Source organism: Cladophialophora immunda (genome assembly GCF_000835495.1).
Source record: "Cladophialophora immunda strain CBS 83496 unplaced genomic scaffold supercont1.5, whole genome shotgun sequence".
NCBI lineage: Eukaryota > Fungi > Ascomycota > Eurotiomycetes > Chaetothyriales > Herpotrichiellaceae > Cladophialophora > Cladophialophora immunda.
This window is the reverse complement of record NW_015622545.1, coordinates 2887301-2904747: the sequence shown is the minus strand read 5'-3', so window position 1 is coordinate 2904747 and position 17447 is coordinate 2887301. Positions and strand designations below refer to the sequence as shown.

Below are 17447 nucleotides of genomic sequence, written 5' to 3'. Positions count from 1 at the left end.
GACTTTTCCAACATGGCTCTTTCTAAAAACCAGGCGGCCCAATCAATCTACGCTTTAGAGCTAGTCTTGTTCAGCTGCTGAGATCTATTTGCTCAAGAGATGGGACGCAGACGATGCGCGCGTAGATCGATGTTATGTTTTACAAGGCGAAATGCATTTCCTATCACATAAGTTTAGAACCTCATAACCATGGATGCCTCGTCTAACCCAAGCCCTCTGCTAATATTTATTCATTCATTCACGTATCCAAGAAGTCAACCGTCGAGCCCTATGCCTTCCATATCACCACTGACACCCACCAGCCTCGTCCGGCTTGCTTTCGCCCCATAGACCATTTCCATCAGTTTGCTCTTTTGCTTTTCTCTGACCCCCTTTAGATAATCGTATGTCCCCTCGAGCCCTCTGACCTGCTGGTCGATGACGCTGGCATTATCAACGGTAACAGAATCATTCCTCCTCACCAAGGGGCTGACCAATTTCCTCCGCAAAGTTTCCAGATTCACTTTGAGAGTCTGCAGTCTTCCATGATGCTCCATGAGTAGATGCTTATTGTTGACCGTCCTCGCTCGGACGCTCGACAACAGCTGTTTGTTCTTCTCAAACTTTCTCAACATTGCTGCGTTTGGACCTATCACCCTGGTCCACAAGGATGAAAGAAGATCATTCTCAAGCCTTTCCTGCGTATCGGTTTCTCGGACCACCGTTCGTTGCAGGTTCAGGAATTGTCGATCGATCGATTCAAACAACGCAAAAAGCGCTGCGGAGTGCGTCAATTCGCTGTTGATCGACTCCTCAAGCACATTCACAAACTCGTGGAATGTCCTCGTCAGGGTCGCCCTCGCCCTCTGCGGCGAGCTTGCACCAAATATGTCGGTCAAGAACTTGCCCAAAGCTGTGGGGCCTCTGGATGTCTCAAGCAACCCTCCTCGGTTGAATATACCATGCAGATGATCAAATATCACTCCAGAGAACGACATTCCCTGAGCTGATGTGACGCCTTCCAGTTCGCGTTTCGCCCAGTCCATCACCAGCAAGATGCTGTCGACGTCCGAATCCACATCAGCGAAGAACCGAGTCAACTCTAGACCGAGAGTTTTCAAGCTCTCGGATAGCTCGTCTAGGGAACGCACAATCAACGGTGCTGAAGTCATGTTGGCGCTTCTGACCGATTCGCCCAAATCCCACACCGCCACACTCGTTTCCTGTAGTGCCGTAATCTGTGTATAGCCATTCTCTGAATAGAAAATTAAGGGCTCGAATGACTTCGCTAGAGTTGAGACCTTTACCAAGTCGGGGACAGGAGGCGGAATCGGAGGAACAAGGATGATACGTAGAAGCGAAGCAACCAAGATGGTGGTTATAATCGATATGAAAGTGCTTGACCTCGTCTTGGTCATGGCGTCAAACTTTCCTTGTACGAAGTTGAGAAATGGAACGAACGGTTCTCGATGTTGCACTTCTGCTCGGAGTTGTAAGCGAATGTCTAGGGCACGGTTAGTGAATTGAACAGACTCCATTAGTGTTGCCATTTACAATTGTTTGGACTCTCAGGAGGCAAGGCATCCGCTTGGTCAAACTTTCCCATCTTTGCTTCATATTGCGGCTCTGCTTCCGGAGACCGCCCCCTTACTGGTGAGTCTGTACCTGCCGGCAGGGGTGTATTCACGGCTATTGTGATATCTGGATCTCCTTCGGTCGCATCTTGATAAATCTCTGGACTGGTTTGCCGTGACCGTGAGGGACTTATCGAAGGGCGCAAATCGTATTTTCCATATGGATCCTGCCTGAACCAGCCACTTGCATTCGAATTTCGACTCTTAAAGCCTGGAGGTGACCAGGGTAAACCTGCGCTGGACTGATCGTCAATTTCACTGTCTCCTTCTTCTGACCTGAAGCCGGATAGAAGGGGTGAGCGCCGCTCTTGTTCCTCAAAATCTTCGATTGATGCCTCCAACAACGAATGCGCATCTCCATGCAATCTTTCCCCGTAGAGGTCCTCCATCGGCGGTGAGGGCATCATGGCAGCCATAACGGAAAAGAGAGGAAATGGGAATAGAACATGAGGTTGCGCAGAGGGCGCAGGCGGGGCGGGGCAGGAGGCCGGCAGTGAGGTCGCCTCCCAGAGCAGGGCTGAACTTTGTACAAAGACCTGTCACTAGGCAACGATCGAATAAGTGCAGTCACCCTTGAGGAAGCCGTCTCTATTGTTTCAATGCAAAGAAACCAGTGCAAAGAGACGAGAGGTCACTATGTTTGAGAAGGCAAAAAGGGAAAGTCCATGTCTGGAGAATGCGGGAAAGCCCAGCCTCTTTCTCACAACGCGATCGCCGAAATCTAGGGACGGGGGGCATGCCATTCGACTGGTACGCCTACAAGCACCCTCAAAGGGCTGCGTCAGGCAACTTTGCAACAAAAGACATCCGAAGGAGAGAGAAATGATGGAGGCTGGGACAGCTGGCAGTGATGGTGTCGCGGTCTAGAGGCGAACCGCCCTGCCAATCACAGCCCAGAACACGGTCAAGACCAGGATTCCTTGATGCAAGGGCGACCTGCCCCCGCTGCATATTTAGCTCTGGTCAATGCCGCAGTCCAGCTCCATTATTGGGGGTGCGAGCCAGCTCAGAAGGAGGCTAACTGGCTTATCAGCTTGAGAGGGGTGGAATCGAGAGCTCCCCAAGCGGCGAGAGGGTTGCGCATCTCCATCATCTCAAGGTCCACGAGTAATGAATGAGGAGAGAAGAGTTGCTTGATTGTCCGTCCTCTGCAGCTAAGCTGTGCCTGTTTCACCAGAGGAAATGCAGGTACGCCTTGGGAGGAACCAAGCAATAGGAGGATTCTGTTTTTTTATGTACAAAGAGCTTCGTCTACCGGCTTCTCCGGCTTCTACCGTCCCATCCCACCCGGCTTATTGGTATGCAAGTCCAATATTCAGATTAGGTAAATGTGCGCCTTCGCCGTTTCTTTGATGATACAAGCAGCCGATGATCCCGAAGAGCGTCGAAATGAGCGCACCGTTAAGCAGTTGTGGCAACTAAGGTAGAGATCGCATTTACTTGGTCTCCTCGCGCAGCCAGCTGGTAGAGAGTTAGCACAAGCCCAGAGGTACAAGGCCATTGAGGCTCAAGAGAAACTAACGTGATCAAATCGTTCCTGTCCTTGCCCTTCTTGAGACCACCGAAGGCCATCTTTGTGCCGGGGATATATTTCTTGGGGTTCTCGAGGTACTCGAACTGGAGAAAGTCAGCAACCATAGTGTCTGGGGGAGTGAAAGTAACAAACTTACCAGAGTGTCTTCCTTCCACGTAATGCCCTTTTGCTTGTTCGCATCGGTGTATGAGAAGCCCTCAACGGAGCCAGTCTTGCGGCCAAACAGCCCATGCAAGTTGGGGCCGATCTTGTTGCCCTCCGACTCTACAACGGAGTGGCATTGCGCGCATCTTGTCTTGAAGAGGTTGGCACCCTTCTTTACGTCACCTGGAAGGAGTGATTGTGAGCTTGTATTCTTCGCCTCTTCTTGCTCGGCTTTCTTTGCGGCCTTGTTCACAGCAGCTTTCGGTTCTCGCCGGGTCCGGTTCGCTTCGAGCTCGTCGAGCTCGTGCGGGAGAAATGCCAAATATGACCAAGCCATTGTATCAACAACCTCAAGTCGAATATCCGCAGGAAGAAGGACGTCGTAGTTTTGTCGCGCTGTGATCGTACGATCATGGTATGATGGTTGGCACAGAAGCGTCCCAGCTCGAGGACGAGCCTGGACAGCGGCGCCGGGCGGTCATGCGACTCGCAGTGAGACTGGGTTGTGATACAAGAGGGCAAACCGTGACCAGTTGGCAGGTGAAAGCACTGCGTGAAGCTGCTGCGAAGCTGTGAGGATCGTGGGAGAAGAGTATGCACTCACCCTCTTTGAAACCATCGTCGCCCTTGGCCATGTTGAGTGCACTGAAGTAGACTGAAGCAAAGAGAGGACCGATGTGAGGATGTCTGAGGCAGTTCTAGTAGATGAGATAGCTTGGGTGGTTGTTGTAGGAGCAAATAGTGAAGATGTTGATCGGAGCAAAAAAGTCGAAGGGGAAGCAAGAAAAGAAAAAGGTGACGCCGATGAACGACAGCCCAGCACCACCAGGATCGAATCCACTCACAATCCACTCGCCGGCCATTTCGCCCACTCGGCAGCGCCTTTTGTGGCTTTTCGCTGGTTTTCTTCCGGGCGGCCACCTGCGAATCACGTTGGGGCCTTTGTCATCGGCAATTCTCGGGGATCCAACTGCCTCAGCGCAGCCTGCGCAGGCAATGAACCGGGACACAACTGCGCTCTCATCCAGAGCCCGTGGCTGAGCCAATTTTACTTTTTGCTTGTCTGTTGTTGTGTTTGAATCTCTCTCTTGGGTCTGCCTTCTTATCATGTCCGAGTACCAGATGCGTTCAGTGTGGTCTATATGATGACCCCCCAATCCAAGGCCAGCAAGCTCCCAGCACAAAAAGTAGCCAAAGATGCTGTGCAAGCTCCCAAGCTCTACCCTCGCATGCCTCCGTCACTTGCAGCCAAACGAAGAGATCGATGACGTCGGCGACTGGCCCGGAAGAACGGCTGCACAGCTTCAACATTTGCGGCAACTGCTCGGGTAGCTGGACCATCGCCACAATGGTGAACTGCGCCAAACCACTACAACCTACTACATCCTATTACCCGATCGTGTTCGTCCAACCGGTGTATCATCATGACAGAGCCTGCAGGAGGAGTTGGAAGAAAGGCACCAGCCGGCTGGTACGGCCCAGATTGGGCAATGCCGAGCATGCCCTGCTCTGCCTTCACTGCTGTAACGATGCCCAGAATTCGTCGAGGAGCGCGTGTCTCTTGACAGCGAGATCAAAGTCGCCGTAGGGTTCTCCTGCAGCATACGCTTCATACAATCGACCGATGTTCTGGCCTTGGGTTGGCAAGTCTGTCCATTCCTGGCCACCTTCGTCCACTGTGATATCCTCGACGACGCCCTTCTCCGCATTGGAGAAGCGCATACTGGTTGCCTTGGCCATCTGTGGCCCTGCACTCGCAAATTCAACGGCCAGTTCACCCTTGGTGCCATATATCCTCCACGTCGACCCTGGATTGCCGATGAATCTGTCTCCGGCTCTCAGGTGGAAACTGAACACCGCAGACGGGTGTCTGTCCAGGCGTCCTTGGAGAAGAATCTGGTCAGGCGTGTTCTTGTCGTAGAGTTCCTCCGACAAGGATCCGTCAGATCTCATGACATGCATTTTAGGCCGCAGATTGGCCGCCATGGGAATGTAGCCGCCAGGCTTCAGTTCTCCCACCGCATACAGGATGGAGTCGAGGATGTGGCCGCCATATATGGTCAACAGGTTCCCACCGACTTTGCGATCCATAAAATAATGATATCTCTCGCTCGCCGCGTTGTTCTGCCAGACGTGGATCGCCCCCTGGTAATTGACGCTGTGGATTTCTCCAAGTGCCCCCGTGTCGATGAGGTCTTTCACTTTTTTGACACTAGGTGAGATGCGACCTTGTAGGCCGATAATGGTCTTTACATTCTTCTCTCGGGCAAGAGCAGCCATCTCCTCTGCCTGCTCTGTCGTTGCAGCAAGGGGCCACTCCACATAGACATTGCGTCCGGCTTTCAGGGCCGGCATGGCGACATCGTAGTGGGTATCGGCTCGCGTTGAGACTACGTACAAGTCCACATCAGGGTCCGCGGCGAGCTGGTCATAGGAGTCGTAGGCTTTGGTCGACTCAGGGAGACCGTGTGCCTTGATGGCAGCCTTCGTGGATTCCAAGGTCGAGTTGCACAGAGCCACAATCTTGTAGTTTGGCGAGCTGGCCAGTCGAGGCAGATGGGCCAGAGTTGCCCATGCACCAGGTTTGCTTGATAACCCCACAATTCCTACTCGGATAGGAGCCATTAGTATTACTATATTGGATGCTGAGTATGCGGCGAGCAAGATGGGGATTGAAGGGCTGGCAGGTTCTCCAATACCCTGGTGAAGGGAAATAGCCTGACGAGATGAAGTGAAGTTTGCACCAGAATCCAAAACACACCGTTCTTTATGCCTGTACAGATGGAAAAAAGACGCAGGTCGACAATTAAATGAGAGTGATACAGAGTGTTGCACCCTGTGGCCTGCACTGCTTGGCTTACAAATCGTGATTTGCTTGTCTGACTGCTGCTTCATTGCTTCACTCCTTTCCATTTGTCTTGCTTTATTGCTCGATCCTATAGACTTCTTCCATACTGGCATCGATACTGCCTTTTCCGCCACTGATGCCCTAGATCAGAGCTGACTTTCCTAGAAATGGACTGAATCCCTCTCAAGCTATGCCCTGACCCATTCATTGTCTCTCACGACCATGCTGTAGCACTTCGGTCTCCAGTTCACCTAAGATGCAGCTGCACCGAAGAGTCGCTTGGGCTTCAACCGCTCCGCCCAGCCTAGAGCCGCTCATCCAAGCAGTTGAAGGCGCATAGATCTCCGCACTCCATGGTGTTACAGAAAGGACAAGAGGAGGTGTGGAGACTTGTGTGCGCTTACTGTACGCCACGCTCTCTCTGAGCCTTGATAAACATACCCCTGGCCCAAGGATTCGACAGCCATGTCAGCTTCGAGGATCCAGACGAGATTCGCCTATCAGGCCGAAAGCATAACCTTGTCGACTCGTCACCTTTTCCTGTCAATGGCGTGCCATGGCTGGGGAGACACTGCCAGAGACCCTTTTGTTTTAAGGCCTCCTTCAACTTCAGGCCTGTCTTTCTCTTCTCCTTCCGTGCGGATTGTTGTCGAGCCTTTTTCACGCCATGTTGAGCTCTCAGTACACGGCTGCACTGGTAGCGGCTTCTGTTCTCTCTTTCGTGGCATGGCTCCTGTCTTTCTCCCTGAAATGGCGCCGTCAGCGTGCTAAGTATCGACATCTTCCATGTCCACCTCACGACTTTTGGTGGGGTCATTTGAAAATCATAGGCATGGCGAGAAGGGAAATGCCGCCAGGATGTAAGTCCCAATGGAGTTGAGGCCCTTGAAATGGACCTTTTCAAGTTCCTGGCCTAAGTGATATGGCTTCCGAGGGCCTGTGATCGGTGAACAAGGACACTGACCGCGCTCAAGTCCACTACCATGCTTTGATGTATTACATCGGTGAAAAGTACAACATGCCGCCAGTGTTCTACCTGGACTTGTGGCCGATCAGCAACCCTCTGATGCTTGTCCATGATCCCGATGTGGCCTATCAAATCACCCAAGCGAAGAGCCTTCCCAAGCATCCCGTCAACTCCAAGGTCTTGGGACCTCTGGTCGGCTCGCACTCAGTCGTGACTGCTGAAGGACAAGAGTGGAAAATGCTCCGGTCGATCCTCAATCCCGGCTTCTCGACCCAGTATCTCTCAACGTTGGTCCCCCTCCTCGTCCGGCACGGGCTCGTCTTCAAAGACCGAATCTCAAATTACGCGTCGACCGGCGAAGTCTTCCCAATCCAGGAGACAGCCATGTCCCTGACGATCGACGTGATCGGCGAGGTGGTGCTGGGGAAGAACTTCGACTCCCAACGCCGACCAAACGAGTTGACAACACACTTCCAGAAGGCCGTCTTGTGGGCTGGACCAAGCATGGACGTCATCTCGTGGAATCTGAGCAGGCCGTTCAAGTGGTGGCATTGCGTGCAACAGGACCGAATCATCGAGGACATGATTCGCGAGAGACACGCCGAGACGAAATCCACGAATTCCCCCGGGACAAAGGCCGCTGTAGATTTGTTTCTTCAGGCTTATCGCGAGGAAAAGATGGGGACGTCGGGCAAGGGCGGAAGCCGGACGGACGAGCTTGATCCGGAATTCATGCTTCTTGCACGCAACAACGTCAAAACACTGCTCCTGGGAGGCCATGACAGTAAGTATTAGCCCCTCTCACTGTCCAACGGCGTGCTTTGCCACGTCCCTGTGTTCGCAGCTCGTGTTGATCTTGGCTTCGCTCAACTGAGAGATTTACAGCAACTTCATCAACAATAGCATACACCCTGGCCCTCCTCTCCGAACCCTCAAACGCCCACGAACTCGCTCGGATCCGCGCCGAACACGACGCCGTGTTCGGCCCGGATCCTTCCAAGGCCGCGTCCATGCTCCTCTCCGACCCCAGACTGCTCAGCAACCTGCCCGTCACGACTGCGGCCGTCAAGGAATCCATGCGCCTCTTCCCCACGGCGAGCACCACGCGCACGACCCTGCCCAACCACCCGGTCCAGACGGTGGCGTTCCGGGGCCAGCAGCTCCCGCTCGAGGGGCAACAGGTCTGGATCGCACACTACGGATTCGGCCAACGCGGCGACCTGTGGCCCGAACCGCGCAAGTTCGTCGTCGACCGCTTCATGCCCGGCGGAACCCCGCAGCCCAAGGACGCGTGGCGGCCGTTCGAGAAGGGCCCGCGCGGCTGTCTGGGCCTGGAGCTGGCGATGATGGAGCTCCGCCTGGTGCTGGTCCTGCTGTGTCGGGACTTTGACTTTGAGACCGCCTACGCCGAGGGCGCGCCCAGGGCGCCCCCCGATCACGGCGTCCAGGGCGGCAGGGGCTATCAGATCATCGAATTCGCGGCCAAGCCCGTCGGGCATATGCCCATGCGGGTCCGCCGGCGGAAGATACAGTGAATTTTGGGCATTTGGTGGAGGAACAGGGCAGCAAGGGCTTGCGGGATGAAAAAGCAGATAACTTCTGAGCATGTGAAGGCAAGGTGGATTTCACGTTCGCGGGCAAAGCTCGAGTCTCACCGTTACTGAAGTTCGGGACGGCGCGCAAGGGGGTTGCGGCGACTGTTAACGCTCCAATCTGCGGGCAGTGATAGGGCTCTCCTTGCATGTGATGATACGCACAAATATCGGAAAGCGAGTCAGCCCTACGCCGGTGTACACGCAGAGCGGTAAATTGAGCGGGCACACCGCCGACCAGCGATGCTGTTCTGTCCCCCCCGACATGTATGGACGTATGTCTCCGTGGAACCCCTGACTGGGCAAGAAGACTTTTGTGGTGCGCGAAATTGAAGGGTCAGAAGGAATACTGCATTGCCTTGTCTGCACGAGTGACTGCGACTCTTGCCAACCGAAGTTTCCCTCTTCTAAGGCCCTCATCTACCACGTCCGGTTCTTCCTCGTAAGCTGAAACTTTTCGATCGTTCTGTCCGTTATATCTGGTCCGATTCTTAATCTCCCGTCTTCATAAAACCCATGCATAGAAAATCACGGCACATCCGTATCCCTCTTCCTCGACTCCCCCTTCATGGCGGGTGCCTTTTCGCACTTTCCGTTGCTCCTGTCGCGTCGAGACGTCGCTCACAGCTGAGCTCTCGTCCTGCGGGGGGCGGCGGCTAGTCAATGCGCCCCGTTCTGCTTGGTGGCCTGGTCGTCGATCTCGCAGAAGGCTCTGAACGTGACCATCTCGTCGGCGGAGCTCTCGATGACCAGCTCGGCGGTCGCGCCCACAAAGTACACCCAGCCTTCCTTGAAGTCCTCCGTCTTGGGGCCGACGCTGACCTTGCCCTCGCCGCTCGTGCAGATGACGATGCTGGGCCCGGCGATGCCCTCGAACGTGGCCTTGGCGCCGGGCTTCTTGAGCACCGTGCGCACGACGCTGAATTCCTCGATCGGGGGATCGTACAGCAAGGAGTCGCTGCCAGAGCTGTAGGCTTTGTCGTTGAGCGTGACGTAGGGGTAGTCGACGGGCTGGAGGAGCTGCTGCTCGGGAGGATTGTGGTCGTAGGTCAAGATGTCGGTCAAGGTATTGACGTCCTGGAATTTGGGCGTGAAGCCCGCGCGGATCACGTTGTCGCTGCTTGCCATGCACTCGATAATGTCGCCGGAGATGTACGCGTGGATGTCGTCCGCCTTTAGGTACATGGCTTGGCCGGGCTGGAGTTTGACGAAGTTGAGGAAGAATAACACGAAGAGGCCAATGTCTTCTGGGAACTGGCTGTTGCATCGCTGTACGAGTTCGCAGAGCTCTTCGGAGGTGTTCACACTGGGGCCTGGAGAAATCGATCCCTTTTTGGCGAGCTCCAGGAGGGCGTGGGATTTTTCGGCGACATCTGCCTTGGAAGACTTCATGAGCGAGCTGAACGCGGCCTTGAGGCGGGATTTGGCATCGGCGAGAGATGGCGAGGAAGAATTGGCGATTTCTTCAAGGCCTTTGGCCTCGCTCTCACCGACCAGCTCACGCAGGGGTGGAATGGTTGCGAGAAAGTGAGCAATTTCGTTGAGGGGGCGGAATCCACAGAGGCCTTCGAACGGGGTGATGGCGAGTGTCATCTCGGGTTTGTGGTTGTCGTCTGGATAGTTCTTTGGGTCTTTGGCATGGAGCTTCTCGGCAAGCTTCTTGTTGGGATGGGCTTGAATGGACAATGCCTTGTTGATGGACAAGACCTTGAAGAGGAACGGTAGCTTTTTGTTGTATTTCTCGGTGATGTCGGTGCCCATCAGTGCTTGGTTGTCGGCGACGAGATCGAGCAGAGATCTACCAGTGACGAGGTCCTTAGAAGGCAGGGAAGGGTGTGTGCCCATCCATAGTTCGGCGTATGGTTTGTCTTCTTGGATGGTGAAGTTGTCTGAAGGCGTCGCCGCAGCATATTTGGCCGCCGCAGAGTCCTTCCCTTTCTTGCCCCAGTCATAGCTGTTGCAGCCTTGGCGAAGTCAGTGACATGGCGACGACAGACGTTGTGAAAATGCCCATACATACCGCATTGGAGACGAATTAAGGGGACTTGCATGATGGCTAGACCTCAGCACAACCCCAAGTCTTTTAATAATTACTGGAACTTGATGGTGTCGTCTGACTTGGACTGAGATAAGGAGGGAGTGTCAGTATGACTTGGTGCCTCCGAGTCTTGAGGGGAGTCCAGTTGGTGAAAGCAATATGGCGGTGAAAGAAGGCGAGAGTGGCTTGAGACCAGATCCACTTGATATTGAAGACGTTTTTGACTTGGAGGGGAACGTGGTTGGTCAGTCTGATAGAATTGGCCAGACTTTGACGTTTGAGAAAGGACGTATACAGAGTCATATGATTCACCGTACAGAATGCGCTTCACCGGCCTCATACGTGTCCGTAGCTCCCTCCACGCTGGCGCATTCTTCGTCTCTCCACCAATCACGCCTCCAAACCATGTCTTCCATGCCCTTGAACACAGCAGCCCATATTATATTGAGAAATCGCACATTTTCCTTGTCTGTTCATCTCTATATTGTCGGCATAATCTACAGATTGTATCTTAGTACCATCTAGTGATAAGTTGCCGCCGTTGTCCACGGACAAATAGCTTGCGCCTGCCGGTACATTCCACAAGGGGCACGAGGCCTTGTCATCCTTTTCAGGCGCAGCGATACTGCGTTCTCTCTTTCACAAACCAGAGACATTCCCTTCCAGGCTTTCGGAAATAGTTCTTCAAATACCACGATCTTCCAACATGTCATCCCGTCCTCGAGGGGCCCGCGCAACTGCTGGTCGAGATGGGAAGGAGACTGAACTTGAAAATGATCTACTCACCAGAGCGCTTGAAAGCCTGCGTAAGGCCAGAGAATTCAACGAAAAATGCAGAAAGATTGGCCAAGACATCATGGCCCTGGAGGAAGAGATCAAAGTAGCCGGACGTAGGTCCGCCCTGTGCCCCATCTTTCCCTGTTTGCTCCTTTGGTCCTTTTGTGAGCTCGCGTCTGGCATTTGAGGCGATGACAATATGGAAACTAATCCATGGCCTGGCTTCCGAATTTGAGAATGTTTTCAGAGTCTACCGTCCAAGACTTGGCTGAGATTTGGACTGATCATGATCATATAGACGGAACTCCTGACCAGTACCGACGGTTGGACGCTTTGTATCGAGAAAACCTCCGATACGCGGAAAGTGAGAAGAAAGTCCACGATGACGACGACATCATCAGCAATCTTGCTATCCTAGAGACCATGAGATCTAACGATGAACCGGCTCCCCGGAATGGTCAGCCGAAATCACGGAAGCATCAGCGGCCTGCTGTTGATTCAGAAGCCGTTGAGTCTCCCGGGCCCAGCCCCGGGGATGGTCGTCTAGAGATGATGAAACGCGTCAAGGGCACCTCCCAACGAAGTTCAAGCACAGCAAGCCAGAATCGAGCAGCCACAATTGTTCGCGATGACGGGAGCGAGACGCACAAGGGCCTCCAGGCTGAGAGGGCTGGTCACCTTGTATCCGGAACCGAAGTCTTTTACAAATTTCCGAAGGACCAGGCAGAGCAAGAAGAAGGAGTGGGCATTCACGGCATCATCAAGAAAGTCTGGCAGGAGAAGAAGCCGTGGGTCGAAGCAGTCCCGTCCGAAGATCGTTCCGCTAACTTGGTCCGCAGGATTCAATATGATGTAAGAGACCCAGAGGATGATGCGTCCGGCAAGCAGACAGTACGCAAGGCTACAGCCAGAGACCTAGTACCTATCCCACAGATAGCCCCGAGCAGTCAACAGTTCTCAATCGGAACGACCGTATACGCGAAATACCCTGATACCGACACTTTTTACCGAGCCAAGGTCAAGAGCTTCCAGAAACCCAACTACAGTTTAAAATTTGATGAGGACGTACAGGAGATGCTCGTTGATGCGCGGTTCGTCCTACCTGCCGGGGTCAAGTAGTACAACCAAGATGTCACATCCAGCAACACATTTAATCTAGGAGATGATCAGGAAGATGAACCAGATGAGCATTGGGGTAGGACACGCCGTGAACGGCAGGATATTGCTCGACTGATGAGTGGCAGTGGTGATTAAGCCAATTGGTCCTTCGCTCACAGTTCGCCTTTGCTGGCCAGGTAGGCAGCGCCACTGTCTGCTTGTCGTTAGTACCCCATAGCCGTGTCCAGGAGAAAGAGGATCTCGAAGCAACTTTACTGCAACGCCAACACAGGCTTCTGGGGGCGATCTTACCCGCCCATATCTCGTAGACCTTGACCTTGTTTTCCTTGTCAAACTCTAGGACATAGGTAAAGACTTCGTCCCAGGATTGACCAGTCTTGGTCCAGGTGAACTTTGCTTCTCCACGGACCGACACCTTGAGAACATGTGCATCGACGACGAAGTTACTGAACCGCATGTTTTCGTATTGTAGGTTAGAGGACAGAAGTCCAAAGTATTCCTCCAGGCCCCTCTGCCCCCGAAACTCGCGCCCCAAGAACGGTGCCAGCTGCGGCAGGCCATGTTCTAGGGCAAGGACATCATCGGAGCTTGAGAAATGGCTGAAGATCTTGTTAGGCGCCTCTTTGCTGGCAAATGCGTTGCAAAAGGCCTGGGCGGCGGACAGGAGGGTGTCTCGATCTGGGGAGGGCATCTTCTCGACCGATATAGAGAGGGTGTTTTCCACAGGGGCGGACCAGGTGCTTTGGTGATTACCCAATCTCGGGTGCCGACTGACCAAGCAGCAACGCTGAATGACGGCCAGACGGGCTCAACGGGTAGAATCAGCGGGAGAAGCACGAGAGGGAAAAGTGCGGAGGAGAGGCCGAGGCTTGGGAATTTCGTCAGCGAATTTCTTCTCTCCGCTTCTAAAAGTCGGTGCCGCCCGCATCCTCCTCTCATCCGCCAGCAATACCTTCCCTCCAATGGTCCTTTGCCCTCTGCGCCCCAGGTATAGAGTCGCCATGCTTCTTTCTTAATCTTTAGAAGAGTGAAGAGATTTCACTGTATATACACCGAACGACGGCTACCAAGAATGGCTCGCCCCGCCAACGACCTTCCTTCACATGCGTCTCCAGTCATATCGCCCGTCCCTCGGCCCTCGTCCGCATACTTGGGCGGCTGGTCCGACCTCGATGACAATGCTTCCCCTACGCCTGGTCTCCCCAACAACTTAATATCCCCTGCGTTCACTCCTCCCGCCACTCCGGGAGCTGGAACTCCTTCCCGTCATCTCCAATCTGAACCGAAGTCCATCCCCGTCGACACTTCGCTCGACGACCCCTCGACGAAGCAACCCCGCTTGCTCGAGAGATTACCGCAAGTAGAATGTCTGGTCCGGGCGCGGATACCGACGACCTCCGGAGCGGAGATGTTCCTGCATTTATATCAGAATGACTCTGATAATAAGGAGCACCTGGCGATTGTCTTCGGCAACAATATACGAAGTCGCAGTCTAGATGCCGAGAAGCCCGGTGAAACCGAGATGGATCGCATGATTCGTGGCGCTTATGTTGGAAGATTGAGACCGGGTCGGACGAGTTCGAGAATAGATCCCACAGAACAGAGCAGGAGGCCATTCAACAAACGGCACAGAAGTGGCTCCGCGTTAAAGAACGTAACGACGGTCCCGGAGGATGGTGTTCTCGAAACAGCACTGGCAGAGGGCGCTGTCAGGGCCCCGAATGCTTCCCAGGATGAACAAAACTCGGAACATCCCCACCATCCCATCGCGAGCCTGGGTGATGTCCTTGATAACATACAGATGAGCAGCCATTCTCTGGGCAAAGCGCCACTTGTCCGAATCCACTCAGAATGCTACACAGGCGAAACAGCCTGGTCTGCCCGCTGCGACTGTGGAGAGCAACTGGACGAGGCCGCCCGACTGATGTCCTTGCCCGGCTCTACGGGCGGCGTCATAGTCTACTTACGCCAAGAGGGACGAGGGATTGGTCTCGCTTCGAAATTAAAGGCGTACAATCTGCAGGACTTGGGGAATGACACTGTTGAAGCGAATTTATTACTGAGGCATCCGGCCGATGCAAGGACTTATGGCCTTGCCACTGCAATACTGCAAGATCTCGGACTTGGCACCGACAGTGATGCGCAGAAACCAGAGGCAGAGAGAGGCATCAGGCTTCTTACTAACAACCCTGATAAGGTACGAGCAGTGGAAGGACCCGGGAAGGAGGTAAGAGTACGGGAAAGGGTACCGATGATCCCTCTTGCATGGAGGACGGCTGGGGCCAAGGGTGTCCGAGGCGCAGAGATTGAAAAATACCTCGAGACAAAGATTGGGAGGATGGGACATATGATTCACGAAGAGTCCTAGGAAAACAACGGTGGGAACGGAATCGCGAACTGGGACCAGGCCGGAAATTCTTGCGCAGACAAAAAGACGAATGGAACCAACCCTTTGGACTTCTGGACCTCATCGTGTCGCCCAGTCGCCGGCTTCGACCCTGGCAGTTTGGGAAAGCCACACGTGCCTGACAGCATCACCATCTCCGAAGAGACGCTACTCGTGTCAACGACTGGATTATTAGGCGAAAGAGACCGGCACGAACCCGCGCCCGACTCGGATCCAGATCTCTATTTAATGGGGCGACTGCCGCCCAGAATACGAGGAAACCCAGGGTGAGAAGAAGAAGAAGGGCTGCCATCGACAAGCCCTCCAAGCCGACTCACTTCGGACATGGCAACCACTCAAAATTGGTTTCCGGAGGAAAAATCAGAAAGAAAAAAGAGACTCTGATACAACAATCACGCCCTCTCAAACACTATCAAACATGAGAGACGATGAGTGACGAACAACTTGTCCGGCGGCATTGGAACGGAGTCGGACTGAGGCGCACGCAGGGCATATCATGCAAGCCCCGCGAGCCCGTACCCACGCCGTGGCGTACGACATGGACGGAGCACTCTGCAGTACCATGTCCATGTGCAAGTACGTACCATGTGGGCGAATTGAACTGGCCGCGGAGATCAAGGAGATCGAGCATGTCCATACATGCCGGTCGGTGCGTACACACACCCACACACCCACACCCACCACTACGCACACACTTACAGCATATACCTCGTACGCATATCTTGCCAAAAGGAAGAAAGAGAGAGACGAGGAACATATACACATACATACGAGTGCATGCAGTCAGTGCATGCAGTAGGACATCACTATCTACCCGCATATATATCGCATATATGATTTCATGGGCGACGGGAGGGGAACATAGAACGTGGGTCCAGGGCTGCAATTGCAATTCAGGTACCCTCTTGTCAGGTAGACAGACATTTTAATACGTTGTACACTCGACTTCTCAGCTCGTTCTTCCAGTGGCGTGGCTATCTATCCCCGTGTGATGTCTGGTTTTTTTGAGTCAGAGTGGTTCGGAACTTCTTTTCGACTTATAACATTCAATAGCAGGGAGTCTTGCATTGAGCCCGAGCCGCAAGTCTAACGCTCTTTTACAGCCAAAATTCCTCTTGTTGAAAGATCACCAGATACCTAGCCACAGCTTCCTCTTCCGCTTCTGCTGCTGCTGCTGCAGTTGCTGAAGATCCTGGCCCTGGTCCGGGTCCTGCATCTCTTGGACGCGCAGCTCCTGTTGCTGGAGTGCGTCTTGGACACTGATGCCCCTGGCTTTGGCCTCGGCCTCGGCCTTGACCACGGCATCCACGCCCTTCTCCTTGAGCAGCTTGACCCGCTCGCCCTGCTCCGTCTCCAGCCTGCGGGCGAACTCGTCCACGTCCTCCTGTGCGCCGGCCTTTCCAGGGACTCCGCCGAGCGCAATCATGTCGCGGCCCGTGAGCACCATGTCCCTGCCGCCCTTTTCCCTCTCCTTGGCCGTCAGCCCGTCGTCCCAAGGGACCAGGCCCCGCACGTCGATGCCCTGGTCCTCGTCCGCGTTGAGGTCCTCTAGGCCGTGGGCGCGCCGGTACAGCCTGCGTTTCTGGGCGTCGAGGATCTTCTGCTGCCGCGACTCGTTCGTCTTGGCCGTCTCGTAGTCGACGTGGAGGCGGAGCACGGACAGGGTTTCCCGGATGTAGTTTATCGGGTGGAGCGGTAACGAGGATATGGGAGGGATCAGGTGTGCGTAGGGTGACGTCCGCATGAATGACTGGGTGAAGGTGATGCAAGCGAGGATTGTGAGCGTGCCCTGTTCGGTCAAAGAAAACAATGCAAGTTAATTGAACGCCTCTATTGAATTGTACCCGGGGAGTTGGGAGGTTCTGGTTTATCCCACCCTCACGAGATTCTACCATCTTCGGAGGAGAGGGTATAATGAGGAGGTTGTCGCACTCACCATCGTAATCCAAAGATGAATCCACCGATCCGTCAAGAACCAATGCATAAAGGTACCCTTGTTAGGGAACATGTGCGGGTAGGACTTGCTCTTCTGCCTCTCTTTTTCCTCTGTTGTCGTTCCTTGATTGTACGCCGCGGGCGGCCGACGCGGACGACCCAATCGCGCGGGATGCGAGGGTGGGCGGAATTTGTCGGGCTGCTCGAGTACGATGGGCTTGCTGCCATCCGTTGAGGCTGTACGGCGCGCGACGAGGGGCGGCTGGAGTCGAGGTCGATGGAACTGGTTGCGCAGGGTGTTGCGCAGGCATTGCCGGCACATTGAGAGAGGAGACATAGCATGGTTGATGTTCATCAGACCCTTGGATGGATTCACCCTTTGGAGATTGTTCATCGTGCCAGGGCCCCAAGAAGCTCTGAATAGGAGGACTCAGATCGTCGAGGAAGGGCAATTGCAGTCAATAGCTAAGCGG

The 17447-nt window shown here is 54.1% G+C and overlaps 9 protein-coding genes across 9 annotated transcripts; 3 read left to right on the top strand and 6 right to left on the bottom strand.

Moving 5' to 3' along the window:
* Positions 1-97: 97 nt before the first annotated feature.
* Positions 98-2399, bottom strand: PV07_09162 (uncharacterized protein). The gene is made up of 2 exons (XM_016396393.1): positions 1534-2399; positions 98-1483 (listed from the first exon to the last, which is right to left on the bottom strand). The coding sequence occupies exons 1-2, from the start codon at positions 2027-2029 to the stop codon at positions 255-257; spliced, it is 1725 nt and encodes a 574-aa protein (XP_016246249.1). The 5' UTR covers positions 2030-2399; the 3' UTR covers positions 98-254.
* A 204-nt stretch (positions 2400-2603) lies between these two features.
* On the bottom strand, positions 2604-4143 carry PV07_09161 (cytochrome c). The gene is made up of 4 exons (XM_016396392.1): positions 3896-4143; positions 3284-3474; positions 3136-3230; positions 2604-3074 (listed from the first exon to the last, which is right to left on the bottom strand). Exons 1-4 carry the CDS (start codon positions 3924-3926, stop codon positions 3050-3052), a joined length of 342 nt encoding a protein of 113 aa, XP_016246248.1. The 5' UTR covers positions 3927-4143; the 3' UTR covers positions 2604-3049.
* Positions 4144-4349: 206 nt separating this feature from the next.
* Positions 4350-6067, bottom strand: PV07_09160 (uncharacterized protein). The gene has a single exon (XM_016396391.1). The coding sequence runs from the start codon at positions 5914-5916 to the stop codon at positions 4807-4809; it is 1110 nt and encodes a 369-aa protein (XP_016246247.1). The 5' UTR covers positions 5917-6067; the 3' UTR covers positions 4350-4806.
* A 441-nt stretch (positions 6068-6508) lies between these two features.
* PV07_09159 (uncharacterized protein) lies at positions 6509-9148 on the top strand. The gene is made up of 2 exons (XM_016396390.1): positions 6509-7890; positions 7992-9148. Exons 1-2 carry the CDS (start codon positions 7131-7133, stop codon positions 8639-8641), a joined length of 1410 nt encoding a protein of 469 aa, XP_016246246.1. The 5' UTR covers positions 6509-7130; the 3' UTR covers positions 8642-9148.
* Positions 8805-10977, bottom strand: PV07_09158 (mannose-6-phosphate isomerase, class I). Its single transcript, XM_016396389.1, has 2 exons — positions 10719-10977; positions 8805-10662 (listed from the first exon to the last, which is right to left on the bottom strand). Exons 1-2 carry the CDS (start codon positions 10747-10749, stop codon positions 9359-9361), a joined length of 1335 nt encoding a protein of 444 aa, XP_016246245.1. The 5' UTR covers positions 10750-10977; the 3' UTR covers positions 8805-9358.
* A 178-nt stretch (positions 10978-11155) lies between these two features.
* Positions 11156-12878, top strand: PV07_09157 (uncharacterized protein). Its single transcript, XM_016396388.1, has 3 exons — positions 11156-11626; positions 11812-12301; positions 12353-12878. Exons 1-3 carry the CDS (start codon positions 11443-11445, stop codon positions 12630-12632), a joined length of 954 nt encoding a protein of 317 aa, XP_016246244.1. The 5' UTR covers positions 11156-11442; the 3' UTR covers positions 12633-12878.
* PV07_09156 (uncharacterized protein) lies at positions 12479-13458 on the bottom strand. Its single transcript, XM_016396387.1, has one exon. The coding sequence runs from the start codon at positions 13321-13323 to the stop codon at positions 12664-12666; it is 660 nt and encodes a 219-aa protein (XP_016246243.1). The 5' UTR covers positions 13324-13458; the 3' UTR covers positions 12479-12663.
* A 98-nt stretch (positions 13459-13556) lies between these two features.
* PV07_09155 (GTP cyclohydrolase II) lies at positions 13557-15976 on the top strand. The gene has a single exon (XM_016396386.1). The coding sequence runs from the start codon at positions 13705-13707 to the stop codon at positions 14998-15000; it is 1296 nt and encodes a 431-aa protein (XP_016246242.1). The 5' UTR covers positions 13557-13704; the 3' UTR covers positions 15001-15976.
* PV07_09154 (uncharacterized protein) lies at positions 15844-17437 on the bottom strand. The gene is made up of 2 exons (XM_016396385.1): positions 16976-17437; positions 15844-16828 (listed from the first exon to the last, which is right to left on the bottom strand). The coding sequence occupies exons 1-2, from the start codon at positions 17366-17368 to the stop codon at positions 16166-16168; spliced, it is 1056 nt and encodes a 351-aa protein (XP_016246241.1). The 5' UTR covers positions 17369-17437; the 3' UTR covers positions 15844-16165.
* Between the last annotated feature and the right edge of the window lie 10 nt (positions 17438-17447).